This window comes from Mytilus trossulus, chromosome 2 (assembly GCF_036588685.1).
Source record: "Mytilus trossulus isolate FHL-02 chromosome 2, PNRI_Mtr1.1.1.hap1, whole genome shotgun sequence".
NCBI classification, from domain to species: Eukaryota; Metazoa; Mollusca; class Bivalvia; order Mytilida; family Mytilidae; genus Mytilus; species Mytilus trossulus.
This window is the reverse complement of record NC_086374.1, coordinates 96,770,019-96,791,150: the sequence shown is the minus strand read 5'-3', so window position 1 is coordinate 96,791,150 and position 21,132 is coordinate 96,770,019. Positions and strand designations below refer to the sequence as shown.

At 31.2% G+C, this 21,132-nt stretch overlaps 2 protein-coding genes across 4 annotated transcripts in view; one reads left to right on the top strand and one right to left on the bottom strand.

Moving 5' to 3' along the window:
* Positions 1-21,132, top strand: part of LOC134708463 (uncharacterized) — a 76,407-nt gene that overhangs the window by 48,063 nt on the left and 7,212 nt on the right. For all 3 annotated transcript variants that reach the window (XM_063569015.1, XM_063569014.1, XM_063569016.1), the window contains 10 exons: positions 11-135; positions 1,524-1,734; positions 13,267-13,446; positions 13,931-14,062; positions 14,599-14,665; positions 15,194-15,285; positions 15,816-15,913; positions 17,463-17,586; positions 17,995-18,134; positions 20,467-20,659. In XM_063569015.1, coding sequence (XP_063425085.1) covers positions 11-135; positions 1,524-1,734; positions 13,267-13,446; positions 13,931-14,062; positions 14,599-14,665; positions 15,194-15,285; positions 15,816-15,913; positions 17,463-17,586; positions 17,995-18,134; positions 20,467-20,659 — 1,362 coding nt within the window. The remainder of the gene's footprint in view (positions 1-10; positions 136-1,523; positions 1,735-13,266; positions 13,447-13,930; positions 14,063-14,598; positions 14,666-15,193; positions 15,286-15,815; positions 15,914-17,462; positions 17,587-17,994; positions 18,135-20,466; positions 20,660-21,132) is intronic.
* On the bottom strand, positions 5,987-11,151 carry LOC134708462 (protein scabrous-like). Its single transcript, XM_063569013.1, has 3 exons — positions 10,820-11,151; positions 7,338-8,902; positions 5,987-6,780 (listed from the first exon to the last, which is right to left on the bottom strand). The coding sequence occupies exons 1-3, from the start codon at positions 11,026-11,028 to the stop codon at positions 6,170-6,172; spliced, it is 2,385 nt and encodes a 794-aa protein (XP_063425083.1). The 5' UTR covers positions 11,029-11,151; the 3' UTR covers positions 5,987-6,169.

Here is a 21,132-nt window from a genome sequence, read left to right as displayed (position 1 = left end):
TTGATTTCAGATAATGGACTTACAAGATGTACTGCTAGCTTACTGCTGCCACAATCCAACCATTGGCTATTGTCAAGGAATGAACTTTATAGTTGGTATGGCATTGTTGTTTATGGATGCACAAGACGCCTTCTGGTGAGTAGTTGGGTAATTTAACAAAGAAAAAGAATTATACATGAGAGAAAAGTTCTAGTCTTATACATGAATGCGTGGTAGTTGAAATGAAATGTTTGATCTGGAGTTAGTCAGCACCAAAAAGCACAAATATAACCAAATATGGCTAATTGAGATTCATTGTGTTATATAAAAAAGAAGATGTGGTATGATTGCCAATGAGACAACCATCCACAAAAGACCAAAATGACACAGACATTAACAACTATAGGTCACCGTATGGCCTTCAACAATGAACAAAGCCCATACTGCATAGTCAGTTAGTATTGAAACTGATTGTTGAAATTTACTTCACCTTTGCCAGAAAACATAATATTTTCCACATTGAATAAAAATGTTAGTAAATTCAATAAAACAAAAGTCTCTCAGCATAGGTTTGAAGTCATTCAGCATGCAGTGTGTTTATTTCTTATTCTTTGAACTTAAGTCAGTTGGAGTTATTCCTCTTTTGGCTGAACGTTTCTAAACTTGTGTAGCAAATTTAGACATTTTTATTTTTAGAAAATTCCCAGAAGCATTACTCTGCTGACACTTTTCATATTTATATATTTTAACATATCAATTGAAAATTATTTCAACTATGCTGGTAAATTATTAAATTTCTTAAATTGTCAAACCGTTACAAATGTTATTCAGTTCTTCAAATTCAAGATATGGGAGATAACTCTAAAGCTGTGGAATATGATAGGAGTTTGCATGTAAATTTCAAACCTGAGGTTTCAACCACTCATCTCAGATTATTGACATTTTTTCTAAATTGTTGTAGTTGAGATTATATGTAGTGAAAAAAACAAAAATAAAGCCAGATATTATGGAAATACTTATTTTGGAGTTAATTGTAGAACTTTTAGGGGTGTATGTTTTCAACAGATGGCAGTGGCGGATCCAGAATTTTTCATAAGTGGGGGCCCACTCACTGACCTAAGAGGGGGGCCGCTCCAGTCATGCTTCAGTGATTCCCTATATAAGCAACCAAATTGTTTCCCTAAAAGGGGGAGTGGCGGCCCCCTGGGCCCCCCCTCATAAATCTGCCTCTGGATGGCACTTTTTAAATTGGGTTACTATCTATTGAGGCCTTTTGGAATTTCTCTCACATTTTACTTCACTAAAAAAACACCCATAGTTGTGATTTAAATTGTCTCCCCTGGATTTCACATAAGTTTCTGTAGAACTTCTCTTATCAATGGCAAGACATTTTCTGCTCTATAAAAAGAAAACTGATATTGGATGGAGAGTTGTTTCATTGGCACTCATACCATATCTTCTTAAATGGTGGTTTTATTCAGTAACAGTCAAATTGCTTTCAAAAACTATATGTAAGTAATTGATACATGAATTTCAAATTTCAGGACTTTAGTGGCTGTTGCTGAGAAGTTCTTTTCCAATCATTACTTTGACCAGAATCTCATTGGTGCTCAGGCAGACCAACAAGTGCTGAAAGATCTACTGGCTCACAGACTACCCCAACTTTATAGACATCTAGAGGCAATTGATATAGAGCTATCAACAGTCACACTAAACTGGTTCCTTGCCATATTCTTTGATGCTGTTCCTTTTATGGTAAGCAATTGATATAGAGCTATCAACAGTCACACTAAACTGGTTCCTTGCCATATTATTTGATGCTGTTCCTTTTATGGTAAGCAATTGATATAGAGCTATCAACAGTCACACTAAACTGGTTCCTTGCCATATTATTTGATGCTGTTCCTTTTATGGTAAGCAATTGATTTGTTTTATTAGAGCTAATTTCTAAAGCTTGAAGAATAAGACTTTCGTTGGCTCGCTTGCTTTCTTTTTTTAAATATTTGCTGAAAATTTGTAATAAGATTGACGTCTGTAAAAAATACACATAGAAATAGTTAGACTTGTATATATTATATTCAAATTTGATTGGACGTTATCCCAAATACAATTGAACAATGTACAAACATAGCAAGCAAGCTAACCAAAGTCCTGCTCTACATGCATGAGGAAATTAGCTCTAAGGTAAAGAGTTGACTAGGATTATAGAAACAAAATAAGAACAATGAGTTCAAAGAGCATCTGCTAGTCTTAGGGATGAAGAATATAGCATTTCTGGTTTGATTGAGCTTAGTGTTTGGTGTCAGTTCAAGAGTTAAAGGAATTAAGGGTAGAAATAAAACAAGAAAGAATAAAGACATTATACTCAAATGCCAATAAGGCTGTTGCAGAATCTAAAGGACTATGAGTCATTTTATTGTTCGTACAACAAAATGAAAAAAAAGGCATGTCATTGATTGAATTTGAATTTTGTATGACGTTTTTAACCAGTAACAATGCTTTGGTTTATTCTTTTGAAAACATTACCCAGAATGCATTAGATTCTGAAACAGTGAAATGCATTTGACTGGATATCTTTACAACAGCAGCATAGATTCACAACTTAATGGTAGGAGTTTGTGTTTATTTAAAGACCAAATTAGTTTCTGGAAATGTCATTCAACCAAAGAGAACCAATTGTCAAATTTGAAAGGGTAGATATAAGCAACTCAAATATCAAAACTAATTTTTAGATAGGAATTTAAAATAAATGATTAGTCCCGTCATTTGTTAATTCAATGTTTATGTATATACAAGCTAGCCATCACAAACAAAATAATATATTTTTTGTGATAATCTAATTCAAAAATGATTTCAGACAGTTTAAGTCAAATGTTGTTTGGTCAAGAAAACATGTCAACAACTTGATAAAAACTATATAGGAAAAGTATACACTATTTTGTTTTCATTGTTAATACAGAAATTTTTATACAAAATAAAACCAGATGCTCCGCAGGGCGCAGCTTTATACGACCGCAGAGGTTGAACCCTGAACGGTTGGGGCAAGTATGGACACAACATTCAAGCTGGATTCAGCTCTAAATTTGGATTGTGATTAAATTGTTGACACAGCATAGGTTTCTGACACAGAATGAATGTGGTCTAATGAACTTAAATTTTTTGTTTTGCCTTTGAGCAATTCACTATGCTGTTGAATATTAATCCTCTCAAAAAAATGTTTGAAGAAATTTTCTTTTTATTTATGAAATTTCAAATGAGAAAAATTGAACCCATCCCCCCCCCCCCCCCCCAATTTTTTTTTCACACCCCCTATCCTTTATTCCAAAACTAATCTCAATTCAAATTTCTAATTGAGTTTGCAACAATAATTACTCATTTAAATACATCATAAAATATTAAAATGTTAAAAAGTGCTTGTTATCACTGAATGGTACAGATTGTTTTAATTTATCAGTTGGTAGTAAAAGTGAATATACATTGTATATTGAATAAAACAATGATTTAAGTTTATTCAACTACCTATTCTAGACAAAGAAAGATAACTCCAATTGAAAATCTTGCTATTGCACAATATTATGAAATTAGATATTTCTTGATATTGTGCAATACTGTGCATTTGAAAATCCTTGCTATTGCACAATACTGTGTACTTGAAAATTTCTTACTATTGCACAATACTTAATATAATAATTTTAGATCCTGATTTGGACCAATTTGAAGACTGGGCCAATAATTAAAAATCTAAGTACATGTTTGGATTCAACATATCAAAGAACCCCAAGAATTCAATTTTTGTTAAAATCAAACAAAGTTTAATTTTGGACCCTTTGGACTTTAATGTAGACCAATTTGAAAACAGGACCAAAAATTAAGAATCTACATACAGTTAAATTTGGCATATCAAATAACCCCTTTTATTCAATTTTTTATGAAATCAAACAAAGTTTAATTTTGGACCCTGATTTGGACCAACTTGAAAACTGGGCCAATAATAAAAGAAACTTAGTACATTTTTAGATTCAGCATATCAAAGAACCCCAAAGTTTCAATTTTGTCAAAATCAAACTAAGTTTAATTTTGGACCCTTTGGACCTTAATGTAGACCAATTTGAAAACAGGACCAATAATTAAGAATCTAAGTACACAATTAGACTCGGCACATCAAAGAACCCTAATAATTCAATTTTTGATGAAATCAAACAAAGTTTAATTTTGGACCCTTTGGGCCCCTTATTCCAAAACTGTTGTTGGGACCAAACCTCCCAGAATCAATACCAACCTTTCTTTTGAGGTCATAAACCTTGTGTTTAAATTTCATAGATTTCTATTTACTTTTACTAAAGTTATGGTGCGAAAACCAAGAAAAATGATTATTTGAACCCCTTTTTGGCCCCTAATTCCTAAACTGTTAGGACCAAAACTCCGAAAATCAATCCCAACCTTCCTTTTGAGGTCATTTACCTTGTGTCAAAATTTCATAGATTTCTATTCACTTAAACTAAAGTTACAGTGCGAAAAACAAGAAAATGTTTTTTTTCACCTTTTTTGGCCCCTTATTCCTATAATGTAGGGATCAAAACTCCCAAAATCAATCCCAGCCTTCCTTTTGTGGTCATAAACCTTGTGTTAAAATTTCATAGATTTCTATTCACTTTTACTAAAGTTAGAGTGCGAAAACTAAAAGTATTCGGACGACAACGACGCAGACGACGACGCGAACGTGATAGCAATATATGACGAAAATTTTTTCAAATTTTGCGGTCGTATAAAAAATCATGAGTTCATTTCTGAAGAAGAATATAATACATGTAAATTCAGAAACTATTGCCTGCATTTATTATTGTGTTTTTGTCATTTCAGACTAAAATGCGATTTAAAAATTTTATGATTTTGAGAAAAATCTTTGTTGCTTTACAAATATGATTTAATTTTTCAATACTGAGAAAAATCCAGTTTAATTCATAAAAAGAATTTAATTATTGCAATTAGATTTCAAAATACAAGTTTAAATTGATGGATTATAACCCTGTCATATTTTTTTGCAATAATAAAAATATCACAATAATTTCTGAATTTACAGTGTACCCAATTAGAAACCAAAAGTTCAATATATCAGTCGATTTTGTCAGGATATATATGGCATGTTATTAGGACAAACTGTTTATTAATTTGAAATACTAATGAATATGAAATTACTTTTAAAGGGGACAATGTTAGTACTCTTGATGATAACCTAATTTTGTTAATTATTTCTATATTAAGTCCTAGATAAAACTATTTACATTTAATTACTTTGATAATGTATTTGTAAAATTGACCTAAGAAATTTACGCACTTTAACTTACATTGTTTTAAGACAAATCATTCATCCAAATGGAAAAGTTGAAATGTGGAAGAAGGATAGATGTCAACAAGTAAAAAATATAAGCTTATCCTTGAATAAGAATCTAAAATATAAATGAAAGTCTCTTCAACAAGTCCCCCTATATATAAATTAAAGGAGATGTGGAAATCTCTTGGGGGAAATGGACATGAATCCTTTGTTGTACATGGATAGTTAATGATTGGTCAGGGTTCAACCGCTGCGGTTGTATAAAGCTGCGCCCTGCGGAGAATCTGGTTGGAACTTAGTTAAATGTTGAAGCCTGTTGGAAATGTTTTAAAACAATCTCTTGAGATAAGCACATCCATTTGAAAAGTTCCTTGTGATTTACTGACTGAGTGTTAATCCAACAACCAAACCATACTGACAGTTTTAACTTTGCATCCTATGTGTTGGAAAATGTTCTTTTAAAGGATCCTAGGATCATTTTGGACTAAACTAATATGCCTGTTCTTATTTCATAGTTTGTTGCTGATACATGTTTTATATTTGATTTCTTTTATTGTTTTTTACATGAATCACACTTGGTTAAGCTGGTTTGAATAAAACTCAAAATTTTCTCATTTTATAAAAATATATTTAATACAAATCAACCAATTCCCCTTCAGGGTTTACAGAAGCAGCATAAAATTACATTTTCCATTGCATTTTAAATCTAGACAAAGGCTGCGCTGACTTATGACAGACTTTTGGGGATTATCTTGGTCCATGGGATAAGTTGATGAATTGACCAGAAGACTTCAGAGCAACCTAAGTCTACTTACTTTTTAAAATAGCAAGTATTTAGAAACTAAAATTCAAATTACATCAAAGATTTGGTTTGATTTTCATGGAAGCATATTTTAATTGAATCCATTTACCTTCATAAAAATTGTACCAAACCATGCCTAAACGGTAGCGGCCATTTAGGTTGCCATAGTGACAGTGTTTATACCACCACCCAGCTGTATAAAACATTGCACAATGTGAACTGCTGCCGTCATTGTCACGGTCATATGTACTGAAACCCATTTCATTGATATAACCCAGACTGTCTGTATTGTTTCCATGGAAACCACTAACTGAAATTTTATAGTTTTCCCGTTCAGAGGCAATAAAAAATTGATCATAAGTAACAGTCCAATGTTGATTGTTTTGATCGATCATGTCTACTTTTAACGTTGAATTTGAGGTAGTAAGCATATGAATGAGATCATTTCCAAGCCAAAATTCACTATCAGCCGGACCAAACCCAAACTTGTACTCCTGCCATGGTCTATTAAAGTCTAATGTCCCATCCATCCTTCTTTGTATCAATGTCCAGCCAGTATCCTCATCTTCAAGGTCACAATAAACTTGAATTGATAAGTTTGTATTGGCTGGATTAATTATATAAACACCTGAATCCTTAAATCCTCTTCTGTGGTAACCATAGCAGTCTAAAAGACAAAGATTTACATAGAATTATTGTATTTGAGTAAAACATATTTATACAATGTAACAGGCTTCTTCTTTTTTTTCTTAGTTCATTCTTACAGTTGTCCAAACCACAAATTTGGCTCTGTTCTGAAATTATCTCTGAAAAATGTATTTACCTTTCAATAAGCAAATAAAGTGTTATTTTTTTCAATTATTGTGAAAAAATGTTATTTTTAAAATGAAATTATATCACAATTACCCATGTAGTATGTGAGTATGTGTAATGAAACAATTTTGTTAATGACTGCAAACTCGGTTATCAATATTATTAACCAGTTTAAGGGGGAAAAAACCAAAAAAAACAGGTTGCTTTGATATAGCCTTGTGTGCAGAAAACACTAACAATCAGTCAAGCAATGAATCTTTGTTTTCCCATATAAACAGGTCTTTTTTTTAGATATTTGTTTGAAGCACTTATTAATGACTTTATTATAGAACCAATATAGGATTAATCAGTCAATATTGAAAAACATAAGAAATCATGCAGATTTTTATTATAGTGTTCAGTATAGACTACCTTTTGGAATCATAAACTGGAAGTAGTTTATCTGACGTTGTATGTTGGCTATCTGAGGGAAGATATGATCAATTTTGTTGATATCTTTTATGATTACATTAATGACATCACTCTGATTTCTGTTGATTACATATTCCTGGTACAAGTCACGCTGGACCTGATTTAGTATTTCTTTCACCATATGAGAAGCTTCGGACATTTTTACCATAGACTTTTCTATTTGAATCATTCTGGAATCTTGATATATATCGGCATTCACCTTTTTGCACTCTAACAAACTTTCATTTAAAATTTTCAGCTCCATTTTGGCGATTCTGTTCTCATTATACACTACTTGTAAGGCAATATCCTCAATCCTTGACAGAAGTGTTCCTGTATTTTGATGGTCGTTTTGTATCCTATGCACATAAACAGGTGGAGGAATATGATGCGTATTTTTATTACGTCCATTACGATTCCATTCTTCTTTCATGTCTTGTACTGTATTGTTAAGTTGTATGATATGAATTCGTAACAAACTGAATTGTTGATAACTGAGAGACTGAGCATGAGATATTTTCATGTCTAATTCCCTGAGAAAGTTTGTATTATTAAATATCATACTTGTTAGACCCGCTATATGCTGTTGGTTTACTTGTGTAGAGTTTATAAGTTGGCCACTAGCCATTTTCCACTGGTCAATCGTCAAAACTTTCTGGGTGAAATTTATAAATGAATCTTGCAATCTTTCCATGAAATTTCCAAGTCTTATTTCCTGAATTCTCCCTTCCATTACTGCGAGCCCTTGTTTTAAGTTGTCATACATATCAAGTAAAGTTGTGATTTCAACGTCTCGTTCTTGGAGTTCTATCAATAGATCATTTTTTTGCACATAATTACTATGTGAATGAGCTGTAAGGACTGGAATAGTGGCTCCACTTCCTTCCTCTCCACTTCCTACCTCGTTCCATAGTTTATTCTCCACTGAATTTGAAATTTGAAAAAATTCTGATTCAATTCTATCAGTACTTTCAGAGCTTTGAAAAACTTTGCTTTTATCAGGAACAATAGGTCTGCTTATATTGTATATTTTGTAGAGTTTTTCAAATCTTTTACCTATTGTTTCTTTCTTCAGAGGTGTGAATAGTGCAGTTTGATTGGTAATGAATTCTTTTAGCTGTTCAGTATTATTTTGAACAAATATTTTAAATCTTGCTGCATCTTTTGTAGACTTCTCAAAATATTGAGAAAGGTTTTCTTTTGTTTTCTGTAAGTCTTGTGACACAACGTCTGACTTTTTATCTAGGGTTTCTATTTTTTCTTTCAGGCGTTTTTCTAGTCTTCTTTGGGATCTTCTTGTGTTGTCTTTCAGTTGCATCCAGCTTCCAATATCTTTTTGCAGTTGTTTTTGTATAAAATTTAACTGTTTTGACTCTAGCTTAAGATCTCCGACACTTTCATCAAGTGTGGTTATTTTGTTTTGTATTTCTGTCTGTGTTGTTATAAGTTGCATGACATCACTGTGGAGTGTTACAGTTTCTGCATGGGTCAGGATCATCCTATTTTCTACCTCCCCATAGTAGGTCCTGAAATTGAAAAAAAGACTTGTTATATAAATCAGGTGCTTTAGACCAAAGTAATTTTCTGTATTTTGCCTCATGGAGAATGCACAAACCAAAATAGTTGTAAGCTAAGGTTGTCAAAATGCTTGTAAAAAAAATGACCATTAGAATTTAGATATTTCCCAACTTTTACTATATTTACTCTTAAAAATGTATCGTTATATTCCTTGTCAAGAAGAGAAAAATTCATGAGGGTCTGAAAATATATTTATCTAATTATATTATTTTAAAAAATCAAATTCATAGTCATTGATTTTGATTTTAATTTCTTACAATTTCACTGATTGAAATAAAAAACGGGGAGATTTGAGTATATAAATTAATCCTGTTACATTTGTTAGGTGCATTTATCAATCCAAGAACCTTGTTATTGGTTCTCTTTGGTACTGTGGATTCATTCATTTTCAGTGGTAACTGATTTTCATGGATTGAGAAGAAAAAAATTACTTGAATGGATGTTAAAAAGAGAGATGAATGTTTCATTATGTTTTCTAAATCTACAATCACTTAATTTAATACCAGACAAATTGGCCAATATGTAGATTTGATATTAAAAGCAAGGTATAAATAAAATCTAAATTGATAAAATTAAAATAATATTAAGAGTAGTGTCTCTTCCATGACAGTCTTGAACATTAAAACTCAATATTAAAAAAACAACACTGCTATTTCAGTTCAACATAGAACTCTATGGTGAAAACAGATAACTCTTTATCAGAAAACACTGTCTAACATCTAAACATGCTATCCACACTGATCTGTATCCACACTTGTCATTGTAAAGAAACATTTGGAATAAAGAGCACAAATAATTAATGTTTCATTTATAAGATTCAATACAAACACCTACAATCCCTAAGCCTACGGATACAAAAACTTAATGAAAATGAGAGTTATCTCCCTTTTAAGAAATGAACATGTTATTTTTTGTATTCATTATTTATACCGAGTGAACTAGTCAACAGCACTACTAATTAAAAATATCAGGGAGGAGGCATATTGGCATACAAATATGACAGTTTTATTTCGGTAACAAGACTTTCGATAGATATGACATTTCTGGCAAAAATACTAGTTATGCAACATAAACAAAATAGTATCAGAAGTCATCAAGTATCGTTTGTTTAAACAGAATAATAATTATTCATTAACCCAACTTCGTGTGTAGAATTTCTGGTTTTAAGTTAATATCAGGGATTTTTGCACAGCTTAACTGGTCAAAAGTCTCATTTTTAACATTGAAAATAATTTTGAGAGAATAATAATGATTGATTTATTTTAAAAGAATTGTAAACTAAGTTGTACAAACATGTACAAAAAATCTCATCCATTTTTACCTGTCCATTTATTTTTATTGTGACAAAAACACATCTTTCTTTTTAACCTAGACAGGTGTGTAATTTGCTCCCATGCAGCTGGTCTGAGTTAATAATTAGATTTTAATCTGTATTTTCATACATTTGCACTATTATATGATTATATCAAAAGATCTGTTTTGTTTTATGATGTGTTCTATCAAAGTTGAAAAAAGCAGATAGTTTTTATGAGATAATCTGTATAGCAGATGGGTGTGAAAAAAAAGGAAAAAATTTCACTTACGGAAAAAAATATATCATACATATGAGTTCATCGAGGTTTGAAATACAAGAAAAAATAAGACTGAAAAAACCCCTTGATCTATGAGTTCATTCAGTTTGCTTGATGAAAAAAGAAGAATTGTAACTGAAGAAAATAATATTATATCTGATTTATAAGTTCATGCAAGTTTGCTTTATAATAAATTAAGTTGATAACTCATTTACTGTGCTTGGCACCAGATGTTAATCTGCAGTTTAAATATTTTTTATATAATTGAAAAAAAGAATGAAAAAATAAACTTACTTGTCAGTTTTCCTTTCATTTTTTAGTTCTTCAATGCTTGATTGTAAACTTTTTACCACAGCCTCTAGAACTGTCACCTTGTCCTCAGTTGTCACATCTGTCTCCTGCTGTTCTGTCACATGACTGAATGTCGTCTGCTTTTCAGTCACCTGACCACTGATGAAACAAAACAATTGAAGCAAGAATAAAGTTGCAAGCCTCCTGCACATTTTAAAAATGATTTTTTTTCAAGAATGTAAAATCAGAATAGTATAACTTCATTGATCCCCAAATAATAATTTGATAGATAACCCTCCATAGCTTGGGTAACACTGTCACTATTCAGTGCTGGTTATTTGACATGTGAGTATGTTTTGATTGGAGGCTAGAATCCATTGTAATTATTAGAGGCTACATAAAGGGTACATTATTCAAGAACATTTGATTGTTAGTTATGTGAAATAAATATGATAAATTAAATATTTTTTTAGGTGTAGTAAAATATTTGAAAAATTTCAAGCTAATACAAGGTTTTGATTGTTATATATGTCAATTTAAAAATTTATGTCTTTTGATCCTGAACGTAACTATTTTTATTTTAAATATTTCTCGCATACTCATCAATCTGCTCATAAAGGTAATAAAAAGGCCAAGTTTTGAGAAATGATATAAACAATACTAATATTGTATATAAAGTCAAAGTTCTATATCAAATTGATTAGAAAATATCACTTCTAACCCAGCTTGAGAATTATAAACAGTCAACTTTTAACAAAGATAAGTCTCCATGTGAGCCCACTGCCATTATAATTGATGAGCCCTTAAGCTTACCTATTCTACTTTTATAAATACTTTATTATTGAACCTGACTTCTTTTGGACAATAAATTGACACGAGTGTATACATTATGTTCCTGGTTTCCAAGTAATCCCTAAGATACCTCATGAATTTTGACCCTTAATTTGACTTTTGACCTGTATAATTTCTTATCATCAGTATAACTCTGTGTTTGGTGATAGTACCATAATGGACCAATTTCAATATAATTAATATTAAAAATACATTTTTTTCTGGTTGTCAGTTTTAGACAAATTTGATTGTACAGAATGTTTCTACTAATGTCCTTTATATTTTATAAATGAATCAGATCCCCTAAAAATATGGATAAAAGTACACTTTTAGAGACCTGTAAATTTTTTATCAAAATGAAAAAAAAAATCATTAAAAGTGTAGGTTAAGTTTTCAATTAGAATAACCAGTATGGAGGATATATAAGAACATTTTCCTTTTCGTCTACACATATAGATAACAGAACTATAATTTCAAAGTTTCAAACCATTTATTTATTTATGAAATGAATGGAACGGAACAGCTTCAGTAGTTAAGTTTGCTAGGCCTAATTGGGGTTTAAATGAAATATGAATATATAATTGGAATAGAAAAGTGATCTTCTTGTGAAGTAATAATCAATTTATAAGGTAATTGTTTAGGATAACAGCTAGTTTGGGTGGTCTAGTCAAAAGTTCATGTAACCTTTAAGGCTAATTTACACCTTCTATTAACTGATAAAAAAACACCAGTCAAGCATTGTTTTCTGTTTTTATTGAATAAATAGATAAAAATTAACATACAATCGAAAGCAAAGAAAGATGAAATGAAAAAAATGAAATATATGAAATTATAAGATAAAGATGAAATACTGTAGGTAAATTATAAGATAAAGATGAAATAGGTAAATTAATTTAACTGATTAGGATGGAAACTAAATTTTCAGTTATAATAATTCTTGAATCCATTTCTCAAGTATCACTGTTTATTATTCATTTTTGTATCTCCAGAATGTCTGTGTCACTCTGGTTGTCCTGTCCCACCTACGATAGTAGAGGGGCATTATGTTTTCTGGTCTCTGCGTCTGTCTGTTCATCTGTCTGTCCATTCATCCGTCTGTCCCTCTTCAGTTTTTGGTCAAGGTAGTTTTTGATGAAGCTGAAGTCCAATCAACTTGAAACTTAGTACACCTGTTGTTTATGCTATGATCTTTCTACTTTTAAAGCCAATTTAGACTTTTGACCCCAATTTTACAGTCATTTGTACCTAAATATTAAAGTTGGAGTTGCAGGTTAAAGTTTTTGGTCAAGATAGATTTTGATGAAGTTGAAGTCCAATCAAATTGTATCTTAGCACAAATGTTCCCTATGATATATCTTTCTTATTTTAATGCCAATGTAGAGTTTTGACCACAATTTCATGGTGCACTGAACATGGAAAACATAGTACTATGGACACATTCTTGTTTGGCATGCTTTAGTGCTGAAAACATTATTCTGTGTGTTTAGGAAAAAAGCGAAATATGTTGTTGATGTAAATTTTATTCATTATGGAATAAATTTGAATTCATCAGGCAAATTTCCACTCATACTATCTTCTCAAAAAATAAAAGATATTTAAATAATATATTACCTTTTCAGACATTACTGAGAGTTTGGGATTGCTTTTTGATGGAGGGACCAAAAGTGCTGTTTCGATTTTCGATGGCAATTTTGAAGATTCATGAAAAGGACATTATCCAGCGATCAGATACCATCAGTGTAATGAGACACGTGAAGGCCAGCGCCAAACTTTCCTTTGATGTAGAAGGTTTGGTTAAGGTAAGTTATGGTCAAGATACTGATAAGAGTAAAGTGTATTTCATTGAGGATTACAAAAATTAGATGATTGATTGTTGATTATTGGGGCTTTAATGCCACTTTTAAGTGCCACATTTGGGCTATTTTGTGGAAGCCAGTTGTTATTGGTAGAGGAAGCCACAGTGCCTGTAGAAAACTACCTACCTTCGATATGAAAACAGACAGCTCTTGTCAATGAAAGTTGGCGTTGAGATATAGATAAGGATAAAGGTAAAGGGTATTTCATTGAAAATTATAACAAAATAGATATGAGAAGATGAGAGGGCAATCAAAAATCAGAAGTCCAATAAAAACAGAAAGCACTATGGCCAAACAAAAGCAATAGAAGACAAACAAAAGAACAATTACAAAAAAACTCCAACCATGGGTGAACTCAGTTGTTCTTAAAGGCTAAACAGTTCCTGTTCTTAAAAGGCATTTACCTTATTCTTATTTTTTGTTTCAGGTGGCTTTTGAAGGGCAATTTACAAAGAGAAATATAATATGTACAAAACAAACATGTTATTTGAATACACTGAAGGAGAAATATAAAAAGAAAGAGCTACAGAGGCTTGCCTTTACTGAGCGGGAACATCTGGTAAATATAACACTCTATAGTACAACCAGGAACCAGTCATATTCTTGTGACTGGTAATTAGATTTTGAATTTTCAATACGATATTTTAAATTATGTGAATATTGATTCCAATACATGTACCCCTTGCTTTTAGTGATTTGAACTTATATTTACCTAAGTTACATGGAGTAATTTTTTCTGCAATTCATTTTTGATATTCTAAAATATAAAATAGAACTACAGTGTAACCTGCCTTATCTGACACCTGAGTATTCAACATCCTGCTTTAACCAACACATTTTCAAGGTCCCAAAATATGCCTATCCATGCAGAAAAAAACTGGTCATAGGAATTGTGTGAGCTTCTATAAAGTTGACTTTGGGTCCAAATAGGATAAAAGCAAAATATTTCAAAGATTTCCCATTTCTTTAAATTGATTGATTGTTGGTTGCTTTACGCCGCATTAGCACAAAAAACCCATTTCTTTAAAAGAAATTTGGACGATTATATAAACTGAATAACAGATTGTAACAGCTATACCTGGTTTTTTTTTTCAGTATATGCAAATGGAAGCAGAATCAGGCAATTTTATGGCAATAGGTACAGCAGTTGTCTTTGATGAAGGTAGGTGTAAATGTACTTTATAAAAAGATTTAATTTTTGATTGAAGTGTTTGTCTATGTTATTTTAAATAACATTTCTTTACTTCTGTCCAATCACCATTGTTATCTTAGCAGAGAGGTCTAATTAGTGCACATACTTCTAAATTGACAAGGATTTCAGGTTTTCCTGCTGAATATTCTTGTATTTTCCTTGGTCCTTTGGCTTCCTATCTCCATAAAAAAAAATGACTACCATGAAGTACCAAGGATGCTAAAAGTGGTACTAAATAACAATAAACATACCATTAGTATAATCACATCTTTTCATGATAGTGCTTTGGGAATTATATGAGATACATCTTGTATGTTAATAGTGTTAATCTTTTTTTTTTTAGTTAGACCTACATTCCTTTATTTTTTATTATAATTTGACCTTTATACATTTTATTCTGAATATTTGACCTTCATACATTTTATTCTGATTATTTGACCTTCATACATTTTATTCTGATTATTTGACCTTCAAACATTTTGTTCTCAATATTTGAAGGTAAAGTATGGTATTGCTATGGTGACCAGCATATCGGAAAGGTCTGTAAAGTCACATGTGAAGAAGGACTGATGTTTGATATGCCTGTACAGGTAGGATATTTCTTCAACACATATCTTTTTAGAAAGGGGGTCCTTTTTAATAATTATATTTTTTCAGTAATTGGTTTTACCAATGCTATAACCACACATCTACTATTTCTTGTCATATGGCAAAATGTGGGCAAGTATAAGGCTACAGGGAGATCCAAATTACAAGCTAAAGAAAAGTGAGGCTAAATTTTCCATCACAATTATGAAATGCCTAGTGGAGTGGTGAATTGTTCAATAACATTTATGCCCTCTCCATTGAAAGAAGTATTAATTTTATTATATATTTAATAAGAAAATATTAAAGGTGATTTAGTTCTGGATAAGTTGAAGTCTGAATACAATTGTTTGAAAACAAAGGACTCTGAATGTAATACATATAGCTTGCTTTCATTGATTATAATGTACTGCTAAAGGATTGGTTTCAGAAACATGAAACATGAATTTTTTTTGTATGTATTTAGGAAACTAGCTTATGCATATATTTACAGCATCATTCATTGAATTTATACTTTTATGCATATTATTTTCAGTTTGACACCAGAATAATGTGTATGTGCAGAGTTAATGCTAATGTGGTCTTGGTTGGTACACTGTCATGGGTTATCTATGCTTACAGTGCAGTTACAAGGTAATTATCTCCCTTTGGTACACTGTCATGGGTTATCTATGCTGACTGTGCAGTCATAAGGTAATTATCTCCCTTTGGGACTCTGTCATGTGTATGTGCAGAGTCAATGCTAATGTGGTCTTAGTTGGTACGAATTATAGTTATCCCGTACCATTGTAAACTCGTACCAACGTCAACTCGTACCACTTTACAAAAACTCGTACCATTGCAAACTCGTACCACTGCTAACTCGTAACAACTTATTTAAATGCATTTAAATGGTGTTTTATGATGTATGTAATTTACTTTCACTCAATACCTTTAAGTCTGTAAAATGTATATAATTTGAAAGTACAATGACCAATTTGTAGCTAATGTTCCCTGTCTATAAAAATTTGGATAGAAAATACCGTGGCAGATTTGCTTTGTTGTCTCTTATGAAAAGACTTTTTTAAAACTTTTACTGATAATTATTGAATTTAATTTTTAATCATTCCAAAGTAATTTTTCATGAATGAAATTCTTACTTTTTATAAATAGCAAGTTACAATGAAATGTAAGTTAAACGTTTCCTGTTCCCGAATTTTCCCGCCAAAAAGCACATGGCTTTCAACAATTGTAAACAAAGCATTCAATGTGTGATCATGGATTACAGCATTAATTAATTTAATTTGGATATAGATATTCAACTTAAGGTACAGTTAAAACAATTTTTTTTCTTTCTTCTGGATTATAACTACTTTGAAAGATCAGCTTAAAAAATAAAGCTTTTTAGAAAAAAAATCGTATTTTTGTCTATTAAATCCAGTATAAAATTCAAGTAATTCAACATTAGTTTTATTAAGTTTACAAAAAATAAAATTTCTTAATATTTTATATATTTTTGATGGTACGAGTTTGCAGTGGTACAACTTTCCTGTGTTACGAGTTAACTTTTTTGGTACGTGTTAACATGGTACGAGTTTCCGTTTGTACGAGTTAACTTGCTTCCGTTGGTACACTGTCATGGGTGATTTATGCTAACATTGCAATCACAAGGTAATTATCTCCCTTTGGTACACTGTCATGAGTTATCTATGCTTACAGTGCTGTCACAAGGTAATTTTCTCCCTTTGGGACTCTGTCATGTGTTTGTGCAGAGTTAATGCTAATGTGGTCTTGGTTGGTACACTGTCATGGGTTATGTATGCTTACAGTGCAGTTACAAGGTAATTATCCCCCTTTGGGACTCTGTCATGGGTTATATATGCTTACAGTGCAGTCACAAGGTAATTATCTCCCTTTGGGACTCTGTCATGTGTATGAGCAGAGTTAATGCTAATGTGGTCTTGGTTGGTACACTGTCATGGGTTATCTATGCTTACAGTGCAGTCACAAGGTAATTATCTCCCTTTAAGACTCTGTCATGGGTTATCTTTGATTACAGTGCAGTAAAAAAAATCTCCCATGGCACATTGTCATGTAAAGTAGTCTCAGGGTAGATCTGGGAACAGTATAACTTATGTTTTGTCAAATGATTTCAGAGAATGTTTATGGTATTCAATATCTGATGTTTTTTCAATGATTTCAGAGAATGTTTATGGAGTTTACGTCTGAACGATGCCATCTTGTCACTGTGTGTTTACTCTGATGATGATTCACCAAACATTAGGATTTTTGCAGGGTTAGCAGACGGAACATGTGCAGTTTTGGAGGTAAACACAAAAATATTATAGAATGTATATCAATTTTAAAAGATATCCAAAAATAAAAACATATTAAAAAAACTATATGGTATTTCTGCTAAGTGTTTCTGTACGCATGGTACATAACTTTAATATTGGTTTCTGGTAATTTTGTCATTTCCTTTTTATGCCATTATTCAAGACAAGACTTTATTATATAAAAAGTTCAAAGTTGGTGTTTTTGAGAAAATGAAGTACAACGAAATTCAAACCCTTAGCCTTTATTTTAGCAGAAATGAAAAGATATGGGGTATCCATCAAACAACACGAAATAAGTACATGCAGAGCAAAAATCACAAAAAGAAAATGAACAGCCCTTTTATTACTTTTTTTCATTTCAAATTTACAGTAGACAATTCTGTCATATTTTAATTTTAGCAACAAAGTATAGAGAAGCCAGCTCCAGGAAATGATGTTATGTATATTTCCATTGGTCAAGCACCTGTAGCTTGTCTTCTGCTATTGGATGAAATGTTGTGGTGCGCCAGTGGTAACACAGTTTACATTATACATGCAAGGTTAGTACAATTAGCTCTAATGTCAAAAACCCAAATAAATGTTATACTTAGAATTCCAATTGTTTGATGCAGTTTAACATCCTTCCTTTAACATACCTGAGAGGGGGTAGGAGGGGTCCTGATAAAGGTCCTATCCCCCCTCATATCTGCCAACTTTTCCAAATGACCATGGGGTTTTTATGTTTATAGTCCTGAAAAAGCTTCAAGCAGGCCTTCAAATGTATTTTAATGTTGTTTTTTGGCCTCTTCATACCTTTTAAAGCCTATAGCCATTGTTTAAAATTAACCGTTTTGTTTAATATGGGAACAAAATTGCTCTTTCAAAATTGAGCTTTCATGAGGGAAATCCCCTGAAAATAGTCACAGTTGGCAGGTATACATTACTACCATGCCATTGCATATAATATATAAATTGGTAAATGAAATCAAGTGGTCACCCCATCATATATTAGTATGTGTAGTATTCCTTATAATTATTTTCATATAAACTATGCCAGCTAGGGACACTTATGGCATTGCACTTAGCACAGGTGGATGGGGTCCGTAGCACTTTCTGTCATCAAAACTCCTAACAAATCATGTGTGCCATGTTGAACTTTATGGTAGGAATGCACTTAATATTCAGGCTTCAAACTTTTGTTTTGGCTTCTGTTAAATTCAAATAAGTTAAAATACTGTAGTGCATCAAAATATCTTTATCTTGATTTGTCGGAGGTCTCAAATAATTATGTTAACAGTTAATTTTGAAAAAATAAATAATGTGAACTGTCAAAATCAATTGTATTTTTATCCTCCTAAAAAAAGAGCACAACAAAATTACCAATGACATCATTTGGCAAGAACTTTTATCTTTATTTGTCATGAAGATCCCCCCATTATGTCCCTCCTTTATAAGTGCATTGGCTAAAATGCCAAACAATTTTATTTGAAGAGTACCTCCCCATTTATACAGACATACAATAATTTACTTTTAATGCATTTATTAATTTTAGTCTTTCTGAAAACTTGACGTAAGACTGATTTTTTTCTGACAAATATTTGATTGTTGATGTTCTATTATTTTTATGTAGTTATCTTACTTTAATTAAAAAGTATATTTTTACATATATATTTAGAATAGTACAAATGACTTGAGTATATTCTTATCTGATCTTGTACATTATTGCATGTCTGGTTTTGCATCCACTAGTCAAGCCTAGCTCCTTCTGGAAATTATTATTACATATTCTTTGAAATGTTTGTACTAGACTTTTTTTACGATTAGATATTAGTATTTTTGATCTGGACTTTTAATAGCTCTAAATGTAACCCTTTAAAATTGTGTTTGTGTGTCCCTATGTTCTAATTTAATAATAGTTAATCAGCATGATTTGCATATCTACAAATACTTGATTTTGATTGGTTAGTTTGAATTTCTTTCCATGGTTTACACTTTGTTAGACCATGTTAGCAAACTGACCTATTTTCACAGCTTTAATATATAAACAATTTCTTCATTAACAATGCATATGAATGGAGGCATGGGTTCTACAAATAATCTTGAATTAAGGAGGAACATATATACAGGTTAACAATCTTCAGGATAAAGCACATGAGTTTCCTCAATTTATAAATGAATTAACTGTGCTATCCCATTGGTCCAGTTAGATCATCAATAACCTCATATAAATATGTTTTATCCTATGATAATTTATTATTTTGAATTAACTGTCTATGATTCAGTTGGGTTTTAACAGATTTCTATGTGACAATCCCATTTAAGACAGACAATTATATAAGGGATTTTTTTTAAATTGAGTAAATAAATTTCACGTTTATTCTGTAGTAAAAACTTTTGAGTGACCCTTAAGATTTTCCATACAATGTATTTTGTATAGATAGTGTTGTGCGCAGCACAGTACATTCTATTGAAAATTTGCTATCTTCTTTGTAATAGAAAGGGTTGTGTGTGGCACAGAACATTGAAATACAGATTATCATAAAATCCACTAAAAATTTCAAGCACAAGAAATTATGCAAATTCCATAATTAAAAATAATTCCAAGTTGAAATAATAGACTGTTAAATGCAGAAATGTTTGTAGTTGTTCAACAGGATCACAATTCTAAATGATATCAGGAAATGATGTAGACTAATATTGTCTTTTGATATCAAAATGGGATTTTTTATTATTGCAATACCAATACCAAAATAAAAGTCATTCATAGATCAATTTGATTTGTTTTATTAACATTTAAAAAAAACACATACAATAATTGAAACACATACAAAAATTATTAACCTCATCATAATTTGGAAGTTCAATGTAGAAGTATTATGATCTTTATTACAGAACCCTTGATGGAATGGACAATTTTAACGTATCTGTTAATCCATATGATCATATCCTTGCCATGGTGTCAAGTGAATACGGGATCTGGATTACATTGAGAGGGTCGTCTATCCTGGAACTGTGGGATCCAAGATCGCTACACTGTAAAATGTTGTATGATACCAGAACAGACAGATATCCACAACTCAGAAAGGTATTGTTGTTTTCTGTAACTGTTATAATATTTAGAGAAAAATTAGAAAGGGAGAAAAAATCCTTGAAATCATTATTATTTGATTGGTATTAATTATTTATACAGAATATTTCAAAACCACAAAAAGGTTTTCTTCAATGCATGAAAATTGGTACATTCTTAAAACAGAATACACAGTTTACACCTTTCAAAATGTAATAGGAAATGAACATCGATAAACACAAGTAAATAAAGTGCAGTTTGTTTTTAATGATATTTACTTTTAAAATTCTCCTGCTAATTATGACAGAATCTTAAATGTGAAACTAAGAAAATTAGTCTTTCAGCATAATCTACAAACAATATTCCCTTAAAACTTATATACTGAGGTTGTCATGTTCTTTCTTAAGCAGTTAATGTGCATATAACAGAAAACTGGAAATGTTTACTGCAGAGTCAGATACTGTTAATAAATTTTACTTTTTATAACCCAC